The following is a 24,964-nucleotide window of genomic DNA, read 5'->3' as shown; positions in this document are numbered from 1 at the left end:
CTGTGGGGTTCCAGATGCTCTGTACGGGTTTGTTTGTGCTGCAGTGGTTCTGCGGTGAGACGAGCGGCGAGGAGGACGCCGAAGTACTGACGGCCCAGAAGTTCCGGGCTGACCTGGCCTACAGGGAACGGGAGTTTGAGGTATTCTCGTGGCTCCTGTGCGCCGGGACTTTGGTCAGCGGCGGTGGCTGGAGTGTAACTTAGGGCCTGTGGTGCTCATGTGTTTAGTGAATATATCTGTGTCTGAACAACCACAGAATATCCCGAGCTGGGAGGGACCCAGCGAGCATCGAGTCAACTCCTGGCTCCATTCCAGCACTCCCAAAGTCTGAGTGCTCCCTGGACTCCAGCAGGTCAGGGCCGTGCCCACTGCCCTGGGCAGCCTGTTCCATGCCCACCGCCTTCTGGTGCAGACCCTGTCCCTGACCCCCACCTGCCCCTACCCTGACGCAGCTCCATGCCGTTCCCTCGTGCCCTGTCGCTGTCACACAGAGCAGAGCTCAGTGCTGCCCTCCGCTCCCTGTGAGGAGCTGCAGCCGCCATCAGGCCTCCCCTCAGCTCCTCTGCTCTGGGCTGAGCATACACAAGGACCTCAGCCCCTACCTCATGTATCTTGACCTCCAGACCCTTCACCATCTTCATAGTGCTCCTCTGGATGCTCCATGCCCTAGAGATGCTAGGTCCTGTGGTACAGAAGTCCAACTTGATGGAACTTTTCATCAAAACCACCCCATCCATCTGATCTGAGCAGGAACCACCCAGCTAGTTAAGATGTGTCCAAACTGTAACAGTTAACTTCATTTTGGCAAGCTTTCCCAGCTGGATGTCATCTCCTTCCCCCATTGTCATTGTGAAGCAGATACAAACTGCGCAGCTCAGCAGAAATGGTGTTTTTCACTTGGAGCCAATTCATACCAAAGCTGTACATCAGAGTGGTTTAGCAGTGGTCACAGTTGCTGTTGGCAATCATTGAAATCCTGGTCAGCCAGCCATAGTTCAGTGTGCGGATTTATCCACACGTGGGGATAGTGCTGTGTTCCACAAAGGCTGTCAACATCACATTTGCCTTTCTCAGAGCTCCCTCTGGCTGTCAAGTTACAGCTGGCTGCAGTTGTCAGTCTCCTGAGAGTTGGCTTGTGTATCGTTAGCTGTCCTCCAACTCTCTTGTTTCTGGGTAGCTGGTTATGCTTTTGAGATGCTTCCATGTTCCCCATTTGGGTTTCTGCCTGCTGCACTCCTAGACCCTCTTCTCATGCTGCTTCCTTAACTTCATTACTAATCACTGACGATTTCCTCCCTCTACTGTCCTGGTTCCAGGATCCTGTCTTTTGTTCTCCCAGATTTGTTTTCTGGTGAAAATCAGCTTCTTCTGTCCATGTTTCTGCTCTTATAGCTTCTTGCTCCAGGCTATGGTTTGTATTGCACGCTCCCTGATTTCAAAGCCAACAGGACAGCGTCTGACTGCACTCTTCTTGCCCTACCCATTGGATTAGTGGATCTGGTTTTGATTCTGCTTTTTAACATTATTCCCGTGTTGTTGTCACCTTGTCTGTTCCTGACAGACATTTTCCAGTCTCAAATGAAGGATGTCCTGAAGGAATTCACAGAAGTGTGCAGAGAGAGAAATGCCCGAGGCTGCATCAGGCACTCTGCTCTAGCTGCTGACCCGCCTGAAGAGAGGTTTGCTCTCTGCCATGTGCTCTGATTCCCTTCCCTGAGAAACTGACACAGAGAACAGAGCGTCCATTGCTGCTGTCACGCTGATTCATGTTGGCAGTGTCTGGTGTCAAGTGTTCTTGAGTCTCTGTGGCAGAGCCAGAGCCAGGGAGGAGAGTGACAGATTTGAGAATGCTGGCCTTAGATCGGTGCCTGGAGATAAGGAAATGGGAATCTCTTCACTCATTGTGAAAAGTTTTGATGCCAACCTAAGCTACTGGATGGGAAATGCCAAGGAGAGCAGTGATCTAAGCCACCCTCATTTTTAGGACAGAGCTGACTGCAAAATCTGCTTGGGATTTATAATGCTGAGTCTGCCAGGGTCATACTCTTTCATTGCATAGCAGAGCAAGCAGAGGTGTCCTGCAGCCCTCCTCTGGTCTGTCTGGATAGAGGGGAACTCTCACGTTGCTTGAGAAGAATGTGAGCTTGGCAGGGGAAGAGACATACTTTGGCCATTATGCCAGGAGCTACTTAGGGTATATTGCCTAGAGGCTCTTTTTGTTAGATCAAGTTTGCAAAGAATACCTGAATTTTCATTTTGAGAAAGCTCTGCTCTTTGGTCTTTTGGTTTGAGCTCTCACACAGTGGGGAAGGAACGAAGATTCCAGGCTTAGCATCACTGAATACTTAATGTAATGTATTTAAATGTTAATTGGAGTCTTGGTGAGTGCCCTGAGCATTAAGGTACAGCATATTGCTCATTCTTGTCTTTTTTTCTGGGCCCAATTAATATTTAATCATTTCATGCAAATTCCAATGACCTTGTGAGGAATTTATGTCAGGAATGATGGAGACTCACATTCCTTGTGGTCTGCTCCGACTGGCTGCTTATTCTGATGGGCTGAGGGACAGACTTCCTTGTTCTCACCTCCTGTTTCTCTCACCGAGGAGTGCACAGGTTTGAAGTGAGGCCTCCCAAATTCAGGATGAGTGCTCTGATCCCTGTGTTAGTTGGGATAAAGGTGCCTTATTTCATGTTTGGCCCAGGCCTGGGGGTGAGCTCATACAGTCCCTTCTGCATCAGGCGTGGTGTGAGGAAGAGGTGGAGAGATGCCCTGGGAATCCTTACAGAGCTGAAGCATTAATTAGGACTGGGGCTGCTCATTGCTGTCCAGACTGAGGCAGCTTGGAGCTCAGCTCTTGGCCTGGCCATGTGGTACTGGAGCCTTTGTGTGCTGCTGGCAATAGGTGCTCACTGAGTTGGGATAAAGAAAAATTGGTCTTGGGATTGCTTTAAATGAAAATCTTTCACTGCTTTGCTTGTCTTTTCTTTTTATCGATGCTGCTAGAAAGCTCTGTGTGAATACTCAAACTGCTTACAGCATTTGCCTCCCAGTAACATTGCCATGAGGCGGGACGTCCAGGAGGGCCAGGCTCGCTGTTTGTCTCAACTAGGAAGGCACAAGGAAGCTCTGGATATTGCAGAAAGAATGGTAAATCATGTCCTTTGAACATAAAAAATATTACCAGTAGTTCTTTTGTACAGACCATTTTCTGCAAAAATAATGTGTGTGTTTAATCCTTCAGGATGTTCAGTGCTCAGAGTATTTGGTAAACAGAGGGTAACTGTCACTGCAGATATAATCACTCTTTAGAAATCAGAACACCCTGTACCACAGTGAGTTCCCTGTGCAGGGAGCTGGTAGTCCTGGAAGGGACTAAATATCATGCTCTGCCAGGCAGAATTAATGTAATGTAATAGGAATTATAAGAAAGGGGATAAATGAATGCTTAAGTCTTTCCACTATAAAAGCGACGGTTCAACACTTCCTTTTATTTCCATGTACTTTTCTGCCAAACTGCCACCAAGAAGAGTATCTAACCACAAATGGAGTTTTTCCCATAAAAGAAGATGTCCGGAGGCTCTGAAATCTGCTAATTTTATTGCTGCTGATCATTGTACATAAAAGGTGTTCATATTACAAAGAGGGGCAACTGTATAACATAAGCAGTATTGCATATAAGCAAACAGCAGTGTTCACGGGCTTCTTTCAAACTGATGAGGCCACTGAAGGGAACGCTGTCTGCTTGATCTTGCATGATCTGTACCATGTTTAAAATTAAGAGAACAGTAGTGAAAGCTACCTTTAGAGATATTTGTCTGTCATTACCCAGGGAGACGTTTTCTTAAGCTCTGAAGGACGGTTCTGTTTTTCTGCTCCTGTTACAATCCTTTTTTCTTTTGTTTTCAGAGAAACAGTGCCACAAACACGGATCACTTAACAACTGTTCTCAACCTGCAGTTTGCCATTTATCGGGATCTGGAAAACGTAGAAAAAAAGATTGTGTGTCTGCAGCAGCTGATCTGCTTACATCCCTTCAACCCTTGGTACTGGATGTCACTTGCTGAAGCTTATATGGACCTTTTGCGGAGCTTGTCTCCATTTTGCATTCCAGAAACAAACCTACACTGCTCCAAAGAGGTTAGTGATGGTAGTTTCGGAATATCAGCTGGAGGAAAGATTAATCTCCAGCCTCACAGATCAGACTGCCAGAGGGAATGCCCTCAGTCCTGCCCAGCAGCAGAAACAAAGAGTGAGAGTGCAGCGACCTGCAGCAGCAGCCAGGCTGTAACAGAAATGCTCTGCACTTCAGACAACGCTGGAAGGAAGGCTGAAGGGAAACAGGCAGCCTGTGAGTCCTGGGAGCCGGACATGGCAAAGGACGTTGGTGTAAAGGCATGTGCCTCATTTGTTAGAGCAAGGTAACAAAATACATTCTTAGAATGATGTGAGATTCTCCCAGTCCAGAACAATTTTAAGCATGTTATTCCCCAGCCTTAACGTTCTCAGTTTACATCTCTGATTTAAAGATTTGTTCCAGCATTGGTAACACCAACCTAGAAAGAAAAGAACCGTCTCGTAATTGAGATGTAGAAAGTGAAACTCACCAGCATGGTAGCTATGAACAACTGACATTTGAGTGGAAAGACAAAGCCAGTGTCACGTGTTGTTGAGAAGTAAAGCATTTCTTAAATGATCCCATTATGCAATTCCTTTCAAATAATTATATACAAAAGGATTTGTTCTCCTCCAAATGCTTCTGCTAGAGCGTGGCTGTTCCTGCTTTGGTATTAAAGATGCAGCAGCTGAAGTCCCCCAAAGGGAAGTGAGCCCGTCTTCCTTCTGCAAGTGCCACCTGGCTTGTTTGCCTGAAGCCTCTTGCTTGAGTGAAAATGTATTATTTTAATAATACACCAATTTGCATAATGGATGAGGTTGAAAAATGAACTCTGTGACAGCTGATTGACAGGGCTGCATTAAAATGCTCTTTCTCTTTATTCCCTCTCTTTCTAAAATTCTTGCACACAACAAAAATCTCCTAAATATAATAGTTCAAAGAGATAACTGGGAAATGTTTCTTGTTAAAAGAGTCTTGTTTTTTTTTCCCCTTGCCTCTCAATAATATATCAGTCACTGAACGTGATTAGTGCAGTTTTATGAACTTCTGAACATGTTTACAGAGAACACCTTATAACTGCCCTCTGCGGGCAACATTTGGGAAACATAAAGACAGTTTTTATCTGTACTTTGAAAGCAAGTGACTTTATTTGCTGCCTGGGAGAAGTTAAGGGATTGAGTACTGGTATCTAATAAGCTACATTCATCTTAAAATAATCTGTGCTTCTCATCTCAGTGATGAACCAGACGTACTGAAACAATGGAGGCAGTTCTGGGATTTCCTTGCTTGACTGCACGGTGATGTTGTGCTTTCTATCCAGGCTGGATGTGACTCTGAGCAGCCTGCTTTAGTGGTTGGTGACCCAGCACACAGCAGGGGGGTTGAAACCAGTTGATCATTGTGGTCCTTTTCAACCCAGGCCGTTCTGTGATTCTATGTTGGCATATGTGCTTCTCTAGGGCGAACTTCCCATCGCAGGGTTACGTGTTAGCTGATCTGGTGCTTTCAGCTCTGCTGGTTTATGCGAGACGCGGGTGCTGCATGGGTAAACTGCACCTGGAAAAGGGATGTTAGAATTGCTATATTCAGTGAATGAGGGTCTGTCTCAGAGCATCGTAAATAATCGACTCCTCGACTTGTGGGCCTCTGCCTTCAACTTAAGAGCAGTGAAAGGTTTTAGAAACTACTCCCACACTAACCTGTGTGAGGATGATGTTTGGTGTTTGTTGAAACAAAACCAAATTTCTCTCTTCTCAGGTTGCAAAGATGGTTGCTGCTGCATGCAGCAATGCTCTGCTGTCTCCTTAGGCCTTAATAAGGATGAGGGACACTCGATACAGCACTGCTAATGTTCAGTGCCCCAACTGCGTGGGAGGAAAAATGGTTGTGTAGAGGCACCAGAGATACTTGGCATTTCATTATTCTGAAGGTCTTCTCTATATTTCTTCTGTATTCTGTGTGCACACAGAATGACCTTAATAGACAGATTCAGTTTTTTAGCTGGCAAAGGCCAAGAAGAGCTGTTTTAAAGTATTATCTTATTATAGTTGGTTTTAGTTATTCTTGTGCTAGTTGTACCCTTTCTAACTGCTTATTTTCATTCCAGGCTTTACTTCAGCTTACTCAACTGCAACAGTCATCCTTTGCTCTCGAGAATAACATAAAATGTCAGAAAGAAATTGATGACAAAGTGGCACAGTTTGGTTTAAATGAAAACTCCTTGCTGCAGATGACCAAGGTAGGGGGGTGTTCTCTGCGTGTGTGTTCACCAGGTCCTGGTGGGGGTACGTGGGCCAGCTCATGCTTGCAGGTGCCTGACTCTCCCCCAGGCTAATTAACCGTGCCAGGAAGCAAGGTACATTAGCCAGGGCGATGTCCTGGTTCTGCATTATCTGGGACTGACTGTGATAGCTGTGTAGCGCTGGCTTATGTCATGCAGGTGTCTCTCTGTTCTGCTGAAATTCTCCTTACAGGAATGCTCACGGTTGTTAGGTTTCTCGCTGGACTCGTATTTGCAGATGCATCATTGCTGTGCATTTCCTGGGAAGCAAGTTTTATCTCTGCCACTTTAGATGCCGCAGAGTGAATCACATGTATGAAATGCAAATGGAGATGTCACTGAGGGCTACTGAATTATTCAAGTCTTCATTCTTTCAGCAAATTTTCAGAAAAAGTTCCTCTTACATTGTTTCTTTGTTCCGTTTGATGTGCTGGGTTCTAACTTAAAAGAACCACAGAAGAAGAGAATAATATTGTATGGCTTTATTCATAGAGCTTAAACATTTCTAGCGTCTATGGAGTTCTATTTAAAAGAACAAAAGGAAGCCAAGAAATGTGTAACTTTACTGTCAGCATTGTCGGGTTTCAGTTAATAAAGGCCAAGTCTTTGCCGAGTTGGCAAGCAAAGCTGTGGGCTTTCATCCATGAGAGGGCAGCAGCATGCAGACTATCCCAAGTTTCCAAAGGGCTGCCGACAAGCAGCTGCCTTCCTCGCTTCCCTTGGTCTGACACCCCTGCCTCGGTGAGAGATCGCTGCTGGTGCTCTTGGGGGCAGGCGCTGAACGCAGAGCTGGCGATGGGGCTTGTGCCGCTGTTCAGAAGGCAAAACTCCCCACGTACAGTTGTACCTGACGTTGGGAGGGGCTGTGCAGCTGCGAAGTTTGGGCTCTCAGTTCTCCATATTTGTGACAGTGCAGCAGGCAGACAACTTGATTGTGATTTGGAAGCGCCTCCTAGATGGCGGATGGTTCTTATGTTCTGTTATTAATGTCACATTACTTGTCTCCTGTCTTTGTTCTTACTGTGGTTGCAGGTGATGGGAGCAGATCTTATACCAGAAAAACTAAAAGAGGAATTTCAGGGCGAGGTAAAATGCATAGGCTCTTCAGCACTGTCATCATTGGTAACCGCATCGGCCTCAGAATTTGAAATCAAATGGTTTGACATTCTCCGAGATGATTTATGCCACTTGGACAGGCAGTTCTCTTCAGATATACACATCCCACCTCTGGCAACGTAGGGCTGTTGTATTTATTGTCATGGCTTCAGAGGATTATGGAATGATGCATGCAAAAAGTTCATGTTGTATTTTTTACGTTTTCTTATAGTATGTATTTCAAGAAAGTAAATCTCTGCATTTGAAGTCTTGGTGTCTGACAGTTTTTTTTTGTTCAAGACTCCTTTGTATTCACAATGATAAGAAATCCAGTATAAAATGGAGTTTTCCAGGGTAGCTGTCCATCATAAACCTCACAGTGTTCTTGAAGCACCAGTGATTTTTTGGGGCCTATGATGCAGCTTTTCCTTCCTGATGTCCAGTTAGAAAAATGTCTTGGTTTCGAATTCTATGTTGTTGCACTTGGAGCCACAGAATTTTCTTAATTAAAAGTGGTAATATTTCTAGATTAACTGACATCACAGCGATTTTCTTTTCAGAGCTGGATGACTAGATCTTAAATACATTTATGCTGTGAAGTTGTCAATAGGAATAACTTCATGTTTTTGGGAAAATATCTAAATAGTGAGTGTTTAACTTAGGAGTGGAAGGAGATTTCTTCTAGGCTGAATGTTTTTGCAGGCACAGAACTCGCTACAGCCCGGTCCTCAGTGTGCTTACACATGGAAAGCCAAAGCTGCCAGGGTTGTTTATATGTAGTGAAGAGTGTTCAGTCAGAGCATATCCTTTGTAAAACCCTGCAAGGAAGGAAAAACCTCTGCTGTGAAAATCAGCAGCGTTGTTCCTGCATCGTGCAGATCCTTGCTTGCGCTTTCAGCTCACAATGCCACCACTTTGCTTTATGTTCTGAAGTACTGATGTTACGTGCTTTGGGCGTGCAGAAGGCAAGCAAATATCTTCTTTCTTTTGTTTGAAACAATTTACATTTGAGGCAGAAGTGTGCTCTTGCCTCATTTGATCCCATTAAACTGTGATTCTTACTGGCTTTTTGTAAACCTATTGTTTATAATGTAAAAGTAGGAATCTCTCAGATGTAATTGACTTTTCTTCATGTGACTTTTCCTCATGTTCTCTTTGGGTTTTGTTCTGCAGTATTAAAGAGTGCTGAAACTTTCAGTAACTCGCAATGTTACACTGTACATGTACACTGTACATGTACAAACTTTTTAGGTGCAGCTGCAACTTTGAGATGGATTTTAAAGCTTTAAGGTGCTTATTAAGACATCTGTTGCTAACACTTGGTATAGTGTATCCTCCTGCTAAACCGGCTGTAAAATCTCTCCAACAAAATGGAATATTGCCTTCAGCCATGTTGAATTATCTTTGATAGTTTGGTGACTTAATGCGATTAAACCACATCCTGGCCAGCTTGTTACGAAAGGTGATGCCTTGGCAAGTATACATGGGTAAGCATTAATTCATAACATATTACAGAGTATTCATTTTAGTCATGTGTGTGTTTGCTAGGTGGAAATCGTGTATGTGCATGAGTTGAGCATGCCGGGATGGCAGTGAAGCCCACCTGGATGCACACAGGGCTAACTGCTTTCATCAAGCAGCCTGCCCTTGTTTTCAGTAGTGACTGTCCTTAATTAGTGACTGTAAATTAATTAGGATGTTGCCATCAACAATAGAATGTCTTAAAACAAAGGCGTAGCAAACATAATACCAAACATATCAGCAAAAGTAGTTGAGTTACTGGAACAGGGACTTCTCCCAGTTTCTTCTTAAACTTATGGTCATGAGCAGCCCCAAGGGAGCTTTCCCACAGCTCTTAATTAAGTTCTGTAGTTACGATGTTGGAACAAGCTTTTGTGGACCCAAGTTTGTAGAGATATTTCATGGGAACTCATCAGATGATTTGGCTCCACTGTGTAGAAGGTGGAAATAGCAGCATGTGAAATGCTTGCCAAATGCTGTCATTTCATGACTGAGCTGTCCAAAACACACAGTGACGTGGCCAGTGCCATTTGGGGATTTGAGTGTGTGTGGTTGGTGAACATGTGGCTGTCTCACACTGGCAGCACAGCAGTGAACTCCCCAGCACCTGGCAGGGCAGATGCAAGCAGCACTCCTTAAGAACAGGCACTGTTTTCTCAAATACAGCAAGAAAGCAAAAATGTTGTTTTTAACTACTGCAAAGAAAACAACATGAATGTTGCTCTGAATGCGTTGCATAGTTACTGCTCCAAGTCTGCAGTGTTTATTGAGCTGGGCTGTGGAACATTCCTTGGTCTCATTGTGCTGGCTCTCTCTTACCTTGGCTACTTGCACTCCTCCTTTTCTGGCCCACTCCTCACTTTCAGCATGCCACCTCCAACCCCAGCTTTCTGCTTCTGATCTCAGAGGGGCTTTACACTTCCATCTTGTGTCTGAATGCCTCAGCATCACTTCAGTGCTCCGCATAATTCTACATTTGCCTGCAACAGCCTTCTTTGTGTTTTGGCTCTTACAGTATTAATCTTATTGATATTAATACTTGCACTGGTACTCCACTCTGAGTTATATAGCAAATTCAGCATTGCCAACTGCAAGAATCTGTTACCAGAGCTGGGCTTTGTCATTTTGATGTTCTCTCATGATCCAGGCCCTGGGGCAGGACCCTCTAACCCCAGTTCTGATGCTCCTGGAAGGGTCAGTGTGTGCAAGCACAGGCTTGTGAGATGTTGTGCTGCTGAGCATTTGGATCCTGCTCCCTGCTTCTGAGGTGAAGGAAGGCGTTACTGCTGGAACTAGCGAGGTTCACACCGCTCTCTCAGCACGCGGTAGCAGTGTTTGTACCGGCCCTTCCCTTGCAGCAGGCTGATGAGGGATGTCAGCATCCAGCCCAACCTTCCCAACAGGTACTTTCTGCAGCTGCCTGTAAGCACACGTTCCCTTCATTGCTGAGCAATCAAGCCTGTGGGAGCCTGCAAGCATTTTTGGCATAACTCCTGGCTGAAATGGTAAACTCTTGATTGTTTTCCATCAAAACTGAAATTCCATTCATTTGACATTCGGGTTCAGCTGTCGTCTGAATTAATGCAAGCTGTATCCCTGATCCAGAGCTGAAATTGGTTCTTAACTCACAGCACTCCATCAGTGCTATTAGCATGTCCCTCACCTCCTCTCATTAGCTGCGCTCTCTGAGACTTCTGCAGGCAAATCGTGTGGGCCCAGTGATGGGAAGGGCTGTTTGGATTTCAGGGGTTGTGCCTGGAGGGAATGAAGGCTTCAGAGTGAGAGAGCAGTGAGCCCACACTCCCCTCCATGCCACCCACAGCTGGGCTGCAACAGGATCGAGGGATTGAACCAAATTGAGAAGAAAAATCAGAGTTAGGCCAAGGGGACAGACGTTTCATCCTGCTCCTGGCAGTTTAGGAAGGAACAAAATGCAATTTCTTATCAGCTGTGCTCTGGCTTTATGGAAATGATTTTGGAAACAAAGATAGTAAGGTGCACAAGTGAAGAGAAGATGAAGCAACAAAATGATTCTCAAAGGATTTTAATGAAAGTCTTCTCTTTTATTTACCATGTTTCTTGGTCATATTTAGACAATTCAATAGAATTCTCATAGGAATGAAAACTTCCCTTCTTCCCAAGGAATCAAAAAATGTTGTTATGTACAGACATTTACAATGATATGAAGGGTTTTAGTGTTATTTTGGTCTCCAAAATCTGATTCCACAAGTAAAAATGTTCACATGCTCATGTAGCATGCATTGTCTTTTACCTTTTACAATGTTCTGTAAATGCTACTAGTATATTTTTAAAGCTGTAGCTCTTCCAAAGGTGAGAAACTCCTCACTTAAAATTTTGCTGCTGTGTGCAATTTTCATCATCCACAGAAAAAGAATGCAATTTAATTCCTTAGCCTTACTGAACAAGGGACAAACCAGCGAGGTGCGTCAGATGAGCAAATGTGTTTGGTTTCTGGCTTTTGTTGGAGTCAAATGGAAGACAGAGAAAAGCAGATGAAAAAAACAACAAAGTGCTGATACATCAGTAAATTCTGTGTATCGAGTGACTTTGGGACATGGATGGACATCCCTTATGTCCTTTTTATTTCATGAATTATCTCACAATTTGTTGCTTTGTGCTTACAGAAGCTTCCTTCATTCTCATGGGCTGTCTGACCAAACGTTTCTCAGGTTTGCAGGCATTCTGGTTCAAGCTGCTGAACCCCTGTTATGGCCTTTTATTCAAGACACTCCTTTACATTGCCTTTATCTCCAACTCAATGTTCTGTCAAACAACCACTGAGAGCATTTCCAAGATCCGTGTACTTTTACATGAACTGGAACTCAGTACTGGAAAGATGTGTTGCTAGCAGGACTACTTTGCTTCCTTCCTTGGCTTCATTTTCCAGTCTGAATCTACACAGCTGCTCTGCAATGAGGAAAATTGCTCTGAGCTGGTGGGACTGGAGGTTTTGAACAAAGTGTGCTGGAATGCACCCATGTTGCTAATGAGTGGAACCGAGCGTAGGGCGGCTGCAGGATGTCCTCTGTGCCCTGAGCTGTTGGTCTCCGTCCAGTTCATGGCCTGCAGGCCTGTTCAAACAAACCCTGCAAACAGGCATCCTTGTTGTGTACCTCAAGCAGACCGCATCAGGGACAGCGTGAAGGTGGGAACTGTGCTTCCCTGTCAGCTCCCAAAGGAATCCTCCTACACTGAGACTGAGCTGTGATGATGAAGTGAAGGTAGACTGCTGCGCTAGCAGCATGTCAGTCTGGCACGTAAATAGCAGCCTTTACCCTCCTGAATTAGCTCCTTACGCAACTGCTTGAAGTGCGGAGTAAGAAACTGACTTAGCCTGCTTTCAAGTGCCTGGCCGCACGAAAACCACCTCAATCTATTGATACACAAAAATGGTACCAAGGGCAGGTGCTTGGCAGCAGCAGTGTTGCACTGTGAGCAACATTGTTAGGTTTGTTCTTACTGGGATTGTAATGCAGCCAGCGTTTACATGATAGCAGGTGGCTTTTTAATTAGGGAAACGAAGCATCCATAAGCACCAAAACAAGAGACCTGAAATCATCCTTATTTTGTATTATGCAGAATTTCTGTATTTGTCAGTGTACAAGCAATTGCTAAACAGGTCCTCACTACGTTTACTTGCAGCTCAAAACAAGGTGCTGATTATGCAAACAGGTTACCTTTATGGAGGCATCTCCAGGGTGAGCTTAAGCCTGTCCTGTTTGGTTCCTCTTGTCTAACTCTTATGGGTCGGTAAATGTTCATGTTGTTATAAAGAGCTGGGGAGCTATCGGCCACGTAGTGCGGCTGGTAGAAGTTAGTCTGGATGGTCTGCTGTGCTGGGGGAGGCGTGAATGAAACAAAGCTGTGGAAGGAATTAACTCGATGCAGAGGTGACTGGGGGGTGAAATTGCTGCTGAATATGAGAGTTCTTGGGGTTTGCTTGGTCTGATGGTTGCTTCCAGTCGAGAGGCTGCTCAAGGGGTCTGAAAGAGTGTTAGCACTTCCCTCGTTGCTGTCAGGGAGGCTGCGCGGCAGGGCCCAGCTCTGGCTGAAGAGGAAGGGCATGGTGCGCGGTGGAGACTTCGGTCCCCTCACTGGCTTGGACAGTGCATAGAGGTGGCGGAACTCCTCGTCAAACAGCTCCACAACTTGACCAGTGAACTTGGAGAGGAGGTTGCGGTGAACCTGGCCACATAACCATGTGAAGCTGGAAGGAGAGACATGGTAAGGGTTAGCCATTGGGAATGGGAGGTCCCCACTGAGCTGGTACTGAGGCTCATGGTCCAAACACAGGATGGAGGTGGTATCCTGGCTGAATTTCAGGTCAGTTCACATCAGTACTCTCTCTTTGACTTTTGGGTCAAACCTTGTTATTGCAGTTACCACTAAAACCTTCAAGAAACTCTGTAAAGTTTTACAGCCTCCTAAAGGGAGTGGTGGAATCCAGGACCTGTATCCATATCAGCACATGTCAGATGCTTTGCGTTCGGGTGTCTGTTCCACAGTCCGGCTTTAGACCCCTATTTAGGAACCACTCTTCCTCACGCAGTGCTTGAATTAAGGTCTTACCACGTCTTGTCTGCAAAAACATAAATTGTATCTTCCCTGCAGAACAACATGCTCATTTGTAAATCTCACCCACTCAGAACTGACATGAGGAAAACTAATGAAAAACAACTGTTCTTTGTTTGCACTGTGCTGTGCCTTTGTTTGCACTGGTCAGGAGAAGCACACAGAAACCCAACCTTCCTGTGGCATCCTGCCCCCACAACGCAAACCACCACACCTCCATTGACAAGTTGGACAAGTGCTCATTTCCTTCACTATAGGTAGAACGAAATGAAAAATATTTCTACAGCCTTTACAAAATTAGTAGTCATAATAATAATAATAATAAACCACCTGCTTTGCTGTAAAGGATAAACACTACAGCGGTTTTTATTCTGGGATCCAGAGACGCCTCAAAACACTCCATGGCCTGTAAATGATTTTTCTTTTACACACTACCCTAATCCACTCGGCAAACATACATCTGTGCTTTTTTCCAAACCACAAGCTCACCCAATTGAGCTGTGCAGCCTGCCTTGTGCCACAGCATCATCAATAAAACAAAATGTAATTACTCCCTGAGCTGAGCGGGGTTTGCGTTGTGCAGCAGAGGCTGTAGAGCAGCGCTGGGTTTGAACCCAGGGTTACTCAGTGTTTAAAAAAAAAAAAAAGTGTCCCAGTTATTCCTGTGGGAATTTATTAGCTATGCTGGATTTGTAGAAGCATTACCAACAGCCAGATTTAGCTGTAGGTGTGTGCACTTCACATCCTGTTGTCGCAATGTTTTGACAAAACTCCTGTGAAACTCAGAAGGGCTGACAGCCTCGGCTGACACTTAGACAGTTTGCATCTTCTGGTTTGGGGCATTCTCAAAGAGGGTTAGGTTTGGGACATACATTGTTTCTATACTGTTAATTCAGGAGCAAAGGGGAGGAGTGAAGTAACCACAACTTGGGCAATTCATAGAATCACAGAATGGTTTGGGTTGGAAGGGACCTTTAGGATCATGTAGTTCCAACCCCCTGCTATAGGCAGGGACACCTCCCTCTAAACCAGGTTGCTCACAGCCCCATCCAACCTGGCCTTGAATGCTTCCAGGAAAGGGGCATCCACAATCTCACTGGGCAACCTGTTCCAATGCCTCACCACCCTCACAGTAAAGAATTTCTTCCTACTATCTAGTCTGAATCTACTCTCTTCTGGTTTAAAGCCATTTCCCCTTGTCCTGTTGCTACCTGTCCTTATAAAAGTCCCTCCCCAGCTTTCCTGTAGGCCTCCTCCAGGTACTAGAAGGCCACTTTAAGGTTCCCCCAGAGCTTTCTCTTCTCCAAGCTGAAGAGCCCCAGCTCTCTAAGTCGTGACATACAGACTATACATTTTATGTCTGAGCATGACAATACACAGTAAGTTACTAAAATGTGGGTACTGCTCATCCGCTTTAGGCAAATCATTCTAAACACCTAAAACCTTGAGAGTTGAGGTAAGCAGCCTAGCAAGCCAGCTCACTGCTGTCTGGTAACAACTGCTGCACTCGTGTGGCATTGCCTTTATTCACAAAGAAGCACTCAGAATCTTTCCCTGTCCTCTATCAAACTGTTAAGAAAACTCCGAACAAGAAAAAAAACACAGTAAGTGCACACGGTGAGACCTATGTGATGTTAGACAGCTGCATGTGGATGTGTGCTGCTTCCAGCTCTGGTGCTTTCTGCCTGAGGAAAGAGGGCCAGCTTATTCAGGAGCTTCTCAGTTCTTGGCAGAACCAAACGTACCCACATGACTGAAGCAACGGATTTTTAATGTGTTTTTAAACACTGCTTTGGAGCAGCAGATCCTATAGGTTCAGTGTGATTCCTTTTCCTCTGATTACCAACTTCAGCCCTCTTTGTTGTCTTTGAGACCAACATATTTTGTTCCCACACCCTTTGGCTGCAAGCAGCAAGCCCCGGTCCCTTGCAGAGCACTGGGTACCAAAGGGCTATTTTATTCCCTCGGCCTGCTGTCAAAAAGTCATGCAGACCACAGCACTTAGTGGAATACACAGTTCTGTGAGTTTTCATAGACTCATAGATCATAAGGATTCTATCCTTAGAGTTGGAAGAGAGCTCTGAAGGCCATCAAGTCTATCTCCCCTGCAATGAATAGGGGAGCTAAAAACAGGGGAGCTGTAAACTACAGCTAAATCAGGTTGCCCAGGGCCCTATCCAGCCCCACCCTGAAGGTCTCCAGGGATGGGGCATCAACCACATCACTGGGCAGCCTGTTCCAGTGCCTCACCACCCCACTGTAAAAGATGTTTTCCTTATATCTAACCTAAATCTACCCTCCCTGAGCTTGAAGCCATTTCCCCTTGTCCTAAAGGTATTTGCTTTAACGTATTTTGTATTAGTTTTGAGATCTACTCAAATTTCCTTTCCAACAAATACATTGCAGAAGAGTCTGTTTTACTCTCTTTTAAGATCCTTATTGTTTACACCTGCAGAGGTTGGTGGGCAAGATTTGGTGATGATAAAACTTTGAGATGAATGAAGTGAGAGCCAGAAGCCTACAGCAATGCCATGTATTGATTGCTGTTTATAAGCTGTGTGAATCCACAAATTGAGCATGATGAAGTCAAATAGCATATGGATTTGTTCCTCACCACTATCTCTGCTTGCTTGCTGCATAGGAGATAATGGATAACATAGGATAACTTTGACGAGGCTCTTGAATTTAGAAGATAATGCAACAGCAGAAAAGAATGAGAGGAGTGACTGCACTGCAGAGGACTTGAAAGGTTTTTCTTTTTTCCTTTCTCTTTTTTTTTTATTAGGATATAAAAGCCAAAAGGATCCTTCTTGACTAGAGAAAAGCTGTCCTGCTCAGTCCCTCTTCTCCTACGTATCTTCTTCTATTCTCCACAGAACTCTGTTTCTGCACTTCTAAACAGATTTGATGAGAAATTAAAACAAAACTGAAGAACAATTAAGCCACAGAGTCCAATAAATCAAACAGAAAGCCAACAACATGGTTTGTTCACTCCTTTTCTGACAGTTCATTTGGAAAGTGAATGAAAGAATGGGTGCCTGCCTCTGGAGGCAGCTGAGCTCTTACAGCCTTCGCTGTCCCCACGTGTTCACATTTACCTCTGTTCTTACAGTTACATGATCTTCCTGCTGGCACAGTTGATCGAAGCAATTAAGTTCCAAATCACAAACCTGGATTAAGGAAAACAATCTCATCCTTTTAATTAAATAATCACATATGTAATTTTTTCCCTTGTCTTTTTTGTATCTGAGTTTCTAGGATACACCTCAGTCATTTGTGATGCTTATCTACGTAGCCATGAAGCTTAGGAACTTTATTTGATGCAAACTCAGAATCTCATGTAATTCTCTGACCTGAGGATTGTGGACCTTAATTAAAAGCCCAGTTGTTGAGATGCTACATCCTGTGCCTGAAATTGCCAAAACAACTTGCAGAAAAGGAAAAAGAAACAAACAAACAAACAAACAACTGCAGTGGTGTATCTCACCTGTAGGATCCAGAGAGAACGTATCTCCAGTCAGAGATAAGAAATTTTTCTTGTATTTGTCCTGAAAATTTCCTGCCTGATTTGGCACAGTATACCTCTCCAGTAACACTGCGGACTGAGATATTCTAGTAAGGAAAAAAGAATTATTTGAACACAGTGAATTACATGTTTGTTTGTTCGTTTGAACTAAAAATCAGAAGGAAAAGGCCTCTTTTCCCTCTTGCCTTCAACGCTTCACTTCCTCCATTCCTCTTATGGCTTCATCATGGACTCCATTGTTATATTTAAAGGTTTGGGCGTGATGGAAGCCCAGCCAAGTTTTCAGGGCTGATTTTTCAATGAGCAAATAAACATACATGAAAATTTGCACAGAGGAGCTGCAACCTATGACAGTATGGTTGCTCCCCCTAGTCAAAAGAATACTAGAGATGTGTCTGTAGCCAAGAACAGTCTGTACCTCTGCTGACATCTCAGCTTTAGATTTGATCCCTCTTGTTTCACACTGATCAATGACATAATACAGCAGGGCAAAACCTTTCCTCTTCTAATCAGTACAGGCAACTGAGTGGCTGGTGATGCCCAGACAAGCCATTAATGTCCTATCAAATGTAAGTACGTGTGAATGGAGCTGAAGGTGTATTTGGCCCATGGTATCAATTCACAGAATCATTTCTATGGTTGGAAAGACCACTAAGAGCTCCTAGTCCGACCATCAGCCCACCTCCACCATGCCCACTAACCATGTCCCTCAGTGCTACATCTCCATGGTTCTTGAATACCTGGTTCAATGGTTAATTTTAAGGTCAATTTCCTCCAGCAGGGATGAAGTTGGACTAAGCTAGCAGACAGCTAAATGTGAGGCATTACCCTTACAGCAAAGCCTTAACAATACAATTTTATTACATTTCATGCAAACACCCATGGAATTCAACTAAAACACTGAGGCTGAGGATCAAGAGCAGCAGTCAAGCGAGCCAGGCAATGCCAGCAGAACTCGGCCCTCACAGAACAACTGAGAGCACTCAGTTCAGTCTTTCTGGCCACCCAGGATTTTCATATGCAGGATTATGTGTGCAGCTAGGGCTTCCCACTACCTATGGCTACCAGACCATCATTCTTAGGGTCTAATGGACATCTAATGGACATCCACTCTAATGGACATCTAATGGAAATGCCTTAGCTTCCTCAAAAAATGCATGGAAAAGTGTAGGCATTTTTAAAGAATAATTAGATTACAGTACCTCTGGAAATCTCCTTCTCTGCTTTAATTACATGTTAGGGATGTTAGGAATGACCCTAGCTTAACTGTGCTTCTAACTCAAAGCCTAAAGAATTTCAGAGCCACAGTACCTTGAAGAGATCCTCAGCAATCTGCAGCTTGTCACACATCTCTGAGAAGAGATTTATATTGCCATGGTCCAGCAGCAGGTAGACAAATACCATGCGCTTGTTGGCTGCCTCCAGGAGGTCACAAAGGATCTCAGTATCTGTGAATACATCCATCACGATAGCCAGCACCTAGGGGAAAAAGCAGAAGCATTAGTTGATGTCATGGTCGATTAGTTGAAGTCATGGCCACCTGAAATGCATTGGTATTTCATGGAATCACAGAATCATAGAATGGGATGGGTTGAAAAGGACCACAATGACCACCTAGTTTCAACCCCCTGTGCAGGGTTGCCAACCACCAGACCAGGCTGCCCAGAGCCACATCCAGCCTGGCATTGAATGCCTCCAGGGATGGGGCATCCACAACCTCCTTGGGCAACCTGTTCCAGTGCATTACCATCCTCTTTGTGAAAAACTTCCTCCTAATATCTATCCCAAATTAAACCCTGTCTCAGTTTAAGACCATTCCCCCTTGTCCTATCACTATTCACCCTCATAAACAGCCATTCCCCCTCCTGTTTGTGTGCTCCCTTCAAGTATTAGAAGGCCACAGTGAGGCAGTGAGATCTCCCTGGAGCCCTTTTTTTTTTTACTCCAACAAATGAAAAATTTGAAACATACGTGTGGATATTTATTCTGTTTCTCCCATGCATCACTGAATCTGTGAGATGTGTGAGACACATTGCTTCACTGTTTTATTGTTCATATAAATCCAATCTAACATGCAATGTATGCACTTCAGTTAAGTTCTTTTCATCACCAAACATAATGTGAACCAGGAAATTGTAGGTGAGATTTCAGCACTAGGAAGGATATTAAAACACTAATCAGAGAATAATAAGGATGTAGCTAAAATAAGAGGCCACAGCTCTTGCCAAGTGGCTTTCATAAGTCACATGCATTAAGCAAGTACTGAACGACGCTTTCCCTGTTACAACTTAGGTCTGGAGCAGCCCTGTTTTTAAATCTGCTCCCTGCAGTTGGTAGTGGGCTGACAGACTGCAACAGCTTCATGTTTATTTCTTTTTATATCCAACTTTCACAATAATTCATGAGCTAATTGTTTCAGTTTAAACATACATCCACATTTCCAAAGTCACAAACAGCAGGAGCATATGTAAAAGCCTTGCAGCAGCATGGACTGCCATTAAAGACCCTCCAGCTGCTTAAATTCACAGCCTCCAGGCAGCGTGTGGTTGAAGGAACCATAAATGTGCTGTAAAATCAAGCTCATGCCATAGCCACTAGGCTCAGTGCTGAGTTCTTACCATCTTCCCTGCTGTTGTCCCCAGAAAGAGGTGTCTGCCAGGGCAGCTCAGTGCAGCTGTACCCCCCTTACCTGCAGAAGGTAACAGCTGGAGAGGAACCCCTCATAGTTGCCCTCACAGGGTATCACGTTCAATAAAATACAGTCAATGAAAACAATTTTTACAGTATTTCTGCAGATCTGCCCCGCTAATTTCTTTCAACTTTGACTCAATCTTACAGAAAGCTTATTCCCTTTCCACCCCCATATATAAATCCCACAAGACCAATGAAGCCACATTATTTGGGTAGCAGTGAGGATCCCACAGCTTCATTCTGCTGCCAGAGCACAGTGCTTCAGAAAGGGCCCTGCCAGTGCCAGGTAATGGCCCAGTGCTGTCCAACACCTTATGTTCACACTTTGTTAGCACATTGTGGACTGCTCTTGCCTTTATACACAGCACAGAACTGCTGTCTCACACTCAGCCTCACCATAGCTCCAGACCACTCTCACATGCTGCTTCTTCACTGGTTGTTCTCAATTTATGTTACTGCACTTGGCTCTTCTCTCTTCCTGGCAACACTTCTCATTTCTTTTGCCTGAATTTCACTTTACAATTTATGCCTCACAAGGATGTTAGGGTTACAGAATCATACAATCATTAAGGTTGGAAAAGATGTCAAAGATAAACCAGTCCAATTGTTCATAATCCAATTGATTATAGCACTCTATAGTCACTCTATAGAGTCTCTGCTCTCCAGCCCTCCACAGTTTGATGTCATCCACAAATATATTCCTTATTCTATTTATGCTGTTAATGGATACCTTAAGTACTATCGTATTCAGCATGTCCCCTCATCACACACTAACAATTCCCATCACTGAGAAAGTGCACTCAAACAGCAGTTGCCAAATGTATACTATCAGCAGCCCATTTGAACCATGGATGTATACTGCATTTCCCATTTTTTCCCCTAGAATTTTTCTCTTCTTGGGATAAGAGGTTTTTTTCTGCTAGTACCTTTAGCATCACTAGTGCCAGCTCCAATGGCTCTGATTCTAGAGGGCTCCCGTTCTGGAGAGCAGGACCCACAAAACTCCCTTTCCACCTGGGTCTGTAGGGTCTTGCCTAGGGTCCCTGCATCCAATGTAGCCCAGTGCTCTGACCCTTACACCCCTCCTTGGGGATTTCATTGCTGCTCAGGAGGCCCTACATTTCCATTCTAGTACAGCAGTCACAAAGAGTTTGTTTCTGACCATTCATCTGTGAGACTGCCAATGGAACCTCAAGTTTACACGGGCAAAATCTCTTAACAGTGATAAGGAGAGATCTGAAGTGCCAAGTATTTTCCCCTGAAAACTGAGCTGAGCTGTCACAATACCACTAGAGCACACCACCAAAGGTTTTTGCCCCCTTCAGCTGTTTGTCCTCAGATTTTCCACTTATGCACACATGACCTGTGACAGGCATCTCTCCATGTCCCCGTAACTTGTCTGTATTAGACTTCCCCTGCACCTCTCCCACATTCTGAGTGAGGCTCTGAGGCTCTGTATGGAGCCTGTGTGACATTTTAGTGGCACTGATAAAGTACTGCGGATGGGATGCCTTCTGAAGAGGTCCATTCCCTGGGGGACATCTCCTGGCACACAAGTGCCCCCTTTTCAATGAGCTCTGTCCACCCACACCTCCCACCAATCCCTTACAACGACCACTGTTTATTCAGAGCTTGCCTCAGCTTCATTTTCATTCATGGTAGGACAGCGCTGTGCAGGGCTCCCCTAGCCTGGCACTGAGGTGCTACAGACCAGTCCTCCATCACGACCACAGCCAGGCGGACGCACTGAGGCAGTGACAGCGATGCATTTGTTCAGTAGTGGGCCCTTTCTAGAGCAAAGCTACACGGTAATGCATGAGGCTGGTCTAATCACACACGCGCCTTTAAACCCAGTCTTTCTAAGGGCAGGAAGACAAATATATGCAGAGGAACACAAGCTTTCTCTCCATACCTGCGTGGTCTTGTTGATGTACCGGCGTATGATGTCTCTGATGTTGCTGTTCTTCTCTGTCTGGAAGTACACTGTGGCCGTGGACTTTTCCTTTAAATACGGCTTCTCCGCTGTAATCCATGTGTGCAGGAGAGCGGGCTCACTGCTGTCAGAAATGGTGGGGAAGTAAGTCCCTGAAGGCAGGGAGCCGCCATCGTTCTGCCTTTGCGCGGCTGCCCCATCTGTGGGGGATTCCTGCGCATAATAGGACTCCCGGGCGTTCTCCTTGATGTACCGAGCTTCCACCGAGGAGAGGAAATCCACCTCTCCTTCTTTGCTTAAAGTCTGGAGATACGAGTCTGTCCCACCATCCAGGAAAGCGTCCGTGGCCAGTCTGATGCTTTCGTTGTGGCTGAAATCTGCTTTTGTCGACTTCAGGGACTGGTTCTTGATGTCCTCCAGCCGCTTTTTTATCTTGCCCATGTGTCTGGGGTGGCTCATGGCTCTGTGTCTCAGCAGCCGATCTGCAGAGTAGGCACCATGCATATGTGTGGTGCAGGCGACGCAATCGCCCGTCGTGTTGGGAGTCTGCATCCTGGCGTAAAATCACCTTGACTGAACGAATTAACTCTGAATAAAAATAAAGAGATCTTATTACCTCTGGCAAATTCACACTCCCTGATTCTGTCGGTACAATTATCTTCAAAAAACAACCCAAGCTCACTACTCAGGTGGTAGTGTACTCTAGCAACACTCTGTTTCCAGATAGGACACAAGCACAAAGCTGATTAGATTGCTTATCTGCGAGGCACCCACCTCACCCCAAGGGAATCCGAAGGACTCGCGTCCAATTACCAGGGCTGTTTGATTTGGCTGTATTTCCCTACTCGGAGCATCCTGTGAAATGCGAGCAAGGAAAGTATTCAAGCAAAAGCAGGTAGGCTCCCAAGTATCGTTGCACAATCTTCAAAACAGCTTGAGGCTTCTCTGTCCTCCCATAGCATTTGCTATGGAGCAAAAACTTTAACTGGGACAAAGACATCAGCTGCGTCCATAGCTTCAGAACAGCAGAAGGGGTTACGGACTCCTGTCTGTACCTACATGCTGTCAGGCAGGGCTTAAAAATAAACCTGAAATTCGTCACTGTGCCCCGTTCACAGTATGTTGCTATTACCATGGACGATTCACTCATTTATTTCTTTAAAGCTTTGTGACTATGCTGTCCTATTAAAAGAAAAACACCCCTTCCCAAACATCCTGAGCATTATGTGGAGGGAGGGTTGTGAGCTGGCCTCAAAGCATCAGAAATACAAACACTCATCATTTGATTGTGCACATTTAGCACTGTTTGTTTGGTTTCCTATTTTTTTTTTTAAGGCTGCAGCTCTGGAGTCACGTTGTCACTGTGGCAGCCCGGCTGCTGTCATTAGCAGGACAGGGGTTCGCAATGGGGTGAGAGGCAGCACCTCTGGGAGCCAGGCGGACTGGTATGACTGCGCGGGGCGAGGCGAGGCAGGGTGTGCAGGCACTGTGCCCCAGGTGTTCCATAAATACTTGCGTGCATGCTTTTACGCAGAGGCACGTGTGACACACTTTTATCACACAGGTTGGGTTCGCCATCGCTCTGCTCCACGCTGCTTCAAGGTGTTGTGGCTCTGGAGGGGGCCATAGGCAGAGCAGGGTGGAGCAGACGCTGCCTGGCCTCATACAGGGGAAAGGCTGCTCAGGGCACCTCTGAGCTGGAAGGAGTGCTGTCCCTCTTACCAGCACGCTCTGGAGCACAGGTGTCCTCAGGGCTTGTCAGAGGCCTGTTTTTCCAGGGTAGCTTCACAGATTCTGTGTCTGTGTCCCCACAGTCTATTTTCAGATGCCTTATGGAAAAAAAAAAAAATAAAAGAAAATAATAATTATATGCCAGCACGACACAAGCATCCATATAAAAACAGAGAGGAGCGTGAAGTGGCTCCGATTTCACACGTAGATCTCTGGGGGAGGGAACACTCACCTCGGGTCGCAGAGGTGGTGTCCAGGTGGCACAGCTTGCGATGTGACTTTAGGAATTCTCCCCTGCCCTCCCCCACCCCGACATCCGCCCACAGCTGTCAGACGCAGCAAATAGTCATTAATTATCTAGTGACCTGCTCTGCGCAATTATGTTGAAAAGGATGCCGCCTAATTAATGTGACGTGAGAGATCGCGCCCTGTCAACACCAATCAGATCTTCCCTGGGCCCTGCAGGGACATCAGTGGCCCTGCCTGCCGTCCAGTCCAGGCTGTGCCAGCACTGCCACCTCTGACTCCTCCCAGTCAACATGGGGTCCAATACGGTCACCAAAGGGTCCCCCGTGGTCCCGATGTCCTGAGGTCCTTTCATGGCCACCTCAAGGCCCACACTGTCACCACATGGGGTCCCTCCTGGTCACTTTGTGGACCACACAGCCAACCTAGTGTCCCCACAGTTACCCTGAGGAAGACCCCAGTGTCAGGCTGGGGTCCCATAAGGTCCCCTCATGGCCACCATGAGGCCCCACACTATCACACTGATGACATGCACGGCCACCACAGGGTCCCACACTGTGACCTTGGGGCCCCACAGGGTCACCACGAAGCTCCATGCTGTCTCCACAGCCCCCCACACAGTCACGGTGGGGTCCTGTATGGTCACCACAGGTTCCCGCACGGCCACTGTGAGGCCCCACCATACGGCACTGCGGCACAGAGCCCGACCCAGCAGCCGCGGGGAGGGCCGAGCTGTTTCTCCCGCCCTCTTTTTCCCGTACTGAAGGCAGAAGTGGTCACCGTGCCCTTGGCGACCGGGGAAAGGACACAAGAACACAGATTCTCCACAGCATCGCAGGGCCAGACCAAGCTCGACAGTCTGCAGGGGAAAGGAGCGTTCAGCCGCCTCGTTAGCGCAGTAGGTAGCGCGTCAGTCTCATAATCTGAAGGTCGTGAGTTCGAACCTCACACGGGGCAAAGGCGGGAAACGTTTTTTTTCGTTTCTGGTTCGGTGTCCCTGTTCCGACCGCGTGTTGCCCGCGGCCAGGTGTGCCAGGGTCGCACTTTGGCTGGTGTTACTTTTTCAGAATCTAAGCTTATCTCAGCATTTGGGAGCAGAGAAAGTAGAGGTTAGCACTGGGAACTCAGAGAAGTTTCCCGCAGCAGCCCCGGCAGGCAGGGTTGTGCAGTCTGACCAGAGGAACAGCAGGCACAGCCAGCTGCGCCCAGATATGGCTGGGCTCGGCTTC

The 24,964-nt window shown here is 45.8% G+C and overlaps 2 protein-coding genes and 1 non-coding gene across 4 annotated transcripts; 2 read left to right on the top strand and 1 right to left on the bottom strand.

The window, feature by feature from the left end:
* Positions 1-6: 6 nt before the first annotated feature.
* Positions 7-7,761, top strand: C3H8orf76 (chromosome 3 C8orf76 homolog). 2 transcript variants are annotated; one of them, XR_004159323.1, is made up of 5 exons: positions 7-140; positions 3,008-3,151; positions 3,911-4,422; positions 6,226-6,357; positions 7,432-7,455. XR_004159323.1 is itself a non-coding variant. In XM_031552916.1 (5 exons), the coding sequence occupies exons 1-5, from the start codon at positions 15-17 to the stop codon at positions 7,636-7,638; spliced, it is 840 nt and encodes a 279-aa protein (XP_031408776.1). In that variant the 5' UTR covers positions 7-14; the 3' UTR covers positions 7,639-7,761. The 2 variants fall into 2 exon arrangements, 1 of the variants encoding a protein (XP_031408776.1); XM_031552916.1 differs by having other exon boundaries at positions 3,911-4,141; positions 7,432-7,761.
* Positions 7,762-8,328: 567 nt separating this feature from the next.
* On the bottom strand, positions 8,329-22,494 carry FAM83A (family with sequence similarity 83 member A). Its single transcript, XM_031552915.1, has 4 exons — positions 21,738-22,494; positions 18,446-18,613; positions 17,096-17,220; positions 8,329-13,243 (listed from the first exon to the last, which is right to left on the bottom strand). The coding sequence occupies exons 1-4, from the start codon at positions 22,308-22,310 to the stop codon at positions 12,697-12,699; spliced, it is 1,413 nt and encodes a 470-aa protein (XP_031408775.1). The 5' UTR covers positions 22,311-22,494; the 3' UTR covers positions 8,329-12,696.
* Positions 22,495-24,619: 2,125 nt separating this feature from the next.
* TRNAM-CAU lies at positions 24,620-24,692 on the top strand. Its single transcript has one exon. It is a non-coding gene; the product is annotated as a tRNA-Met (tRNA).
* Positions 24,693-24,964: the final 272 nt, after the last annotated feature.

The sequence above is a fragment of the Meleagris gallopavo genome, chromosome 3 (assembly GCF_000146605.3).
Source record: "Meleagris gallopavo isolate NT-WF06-2002-E0010 breed Aviagen turkey brand Nicholas breeding stock chromosome 3, Turkey_5.1, whole genome shotgun sequence".
Lineage (NCBI taxonomy): Eukaryota > Metazoa > Chordata > Aves > Galliformes > Phasianidae > Meleagris > Meleagris gallopavo.
Note: the sequence above shows the minus strand (reverse complement) of the source record. Positions and strands in the feature narration are given on the sequence as shown.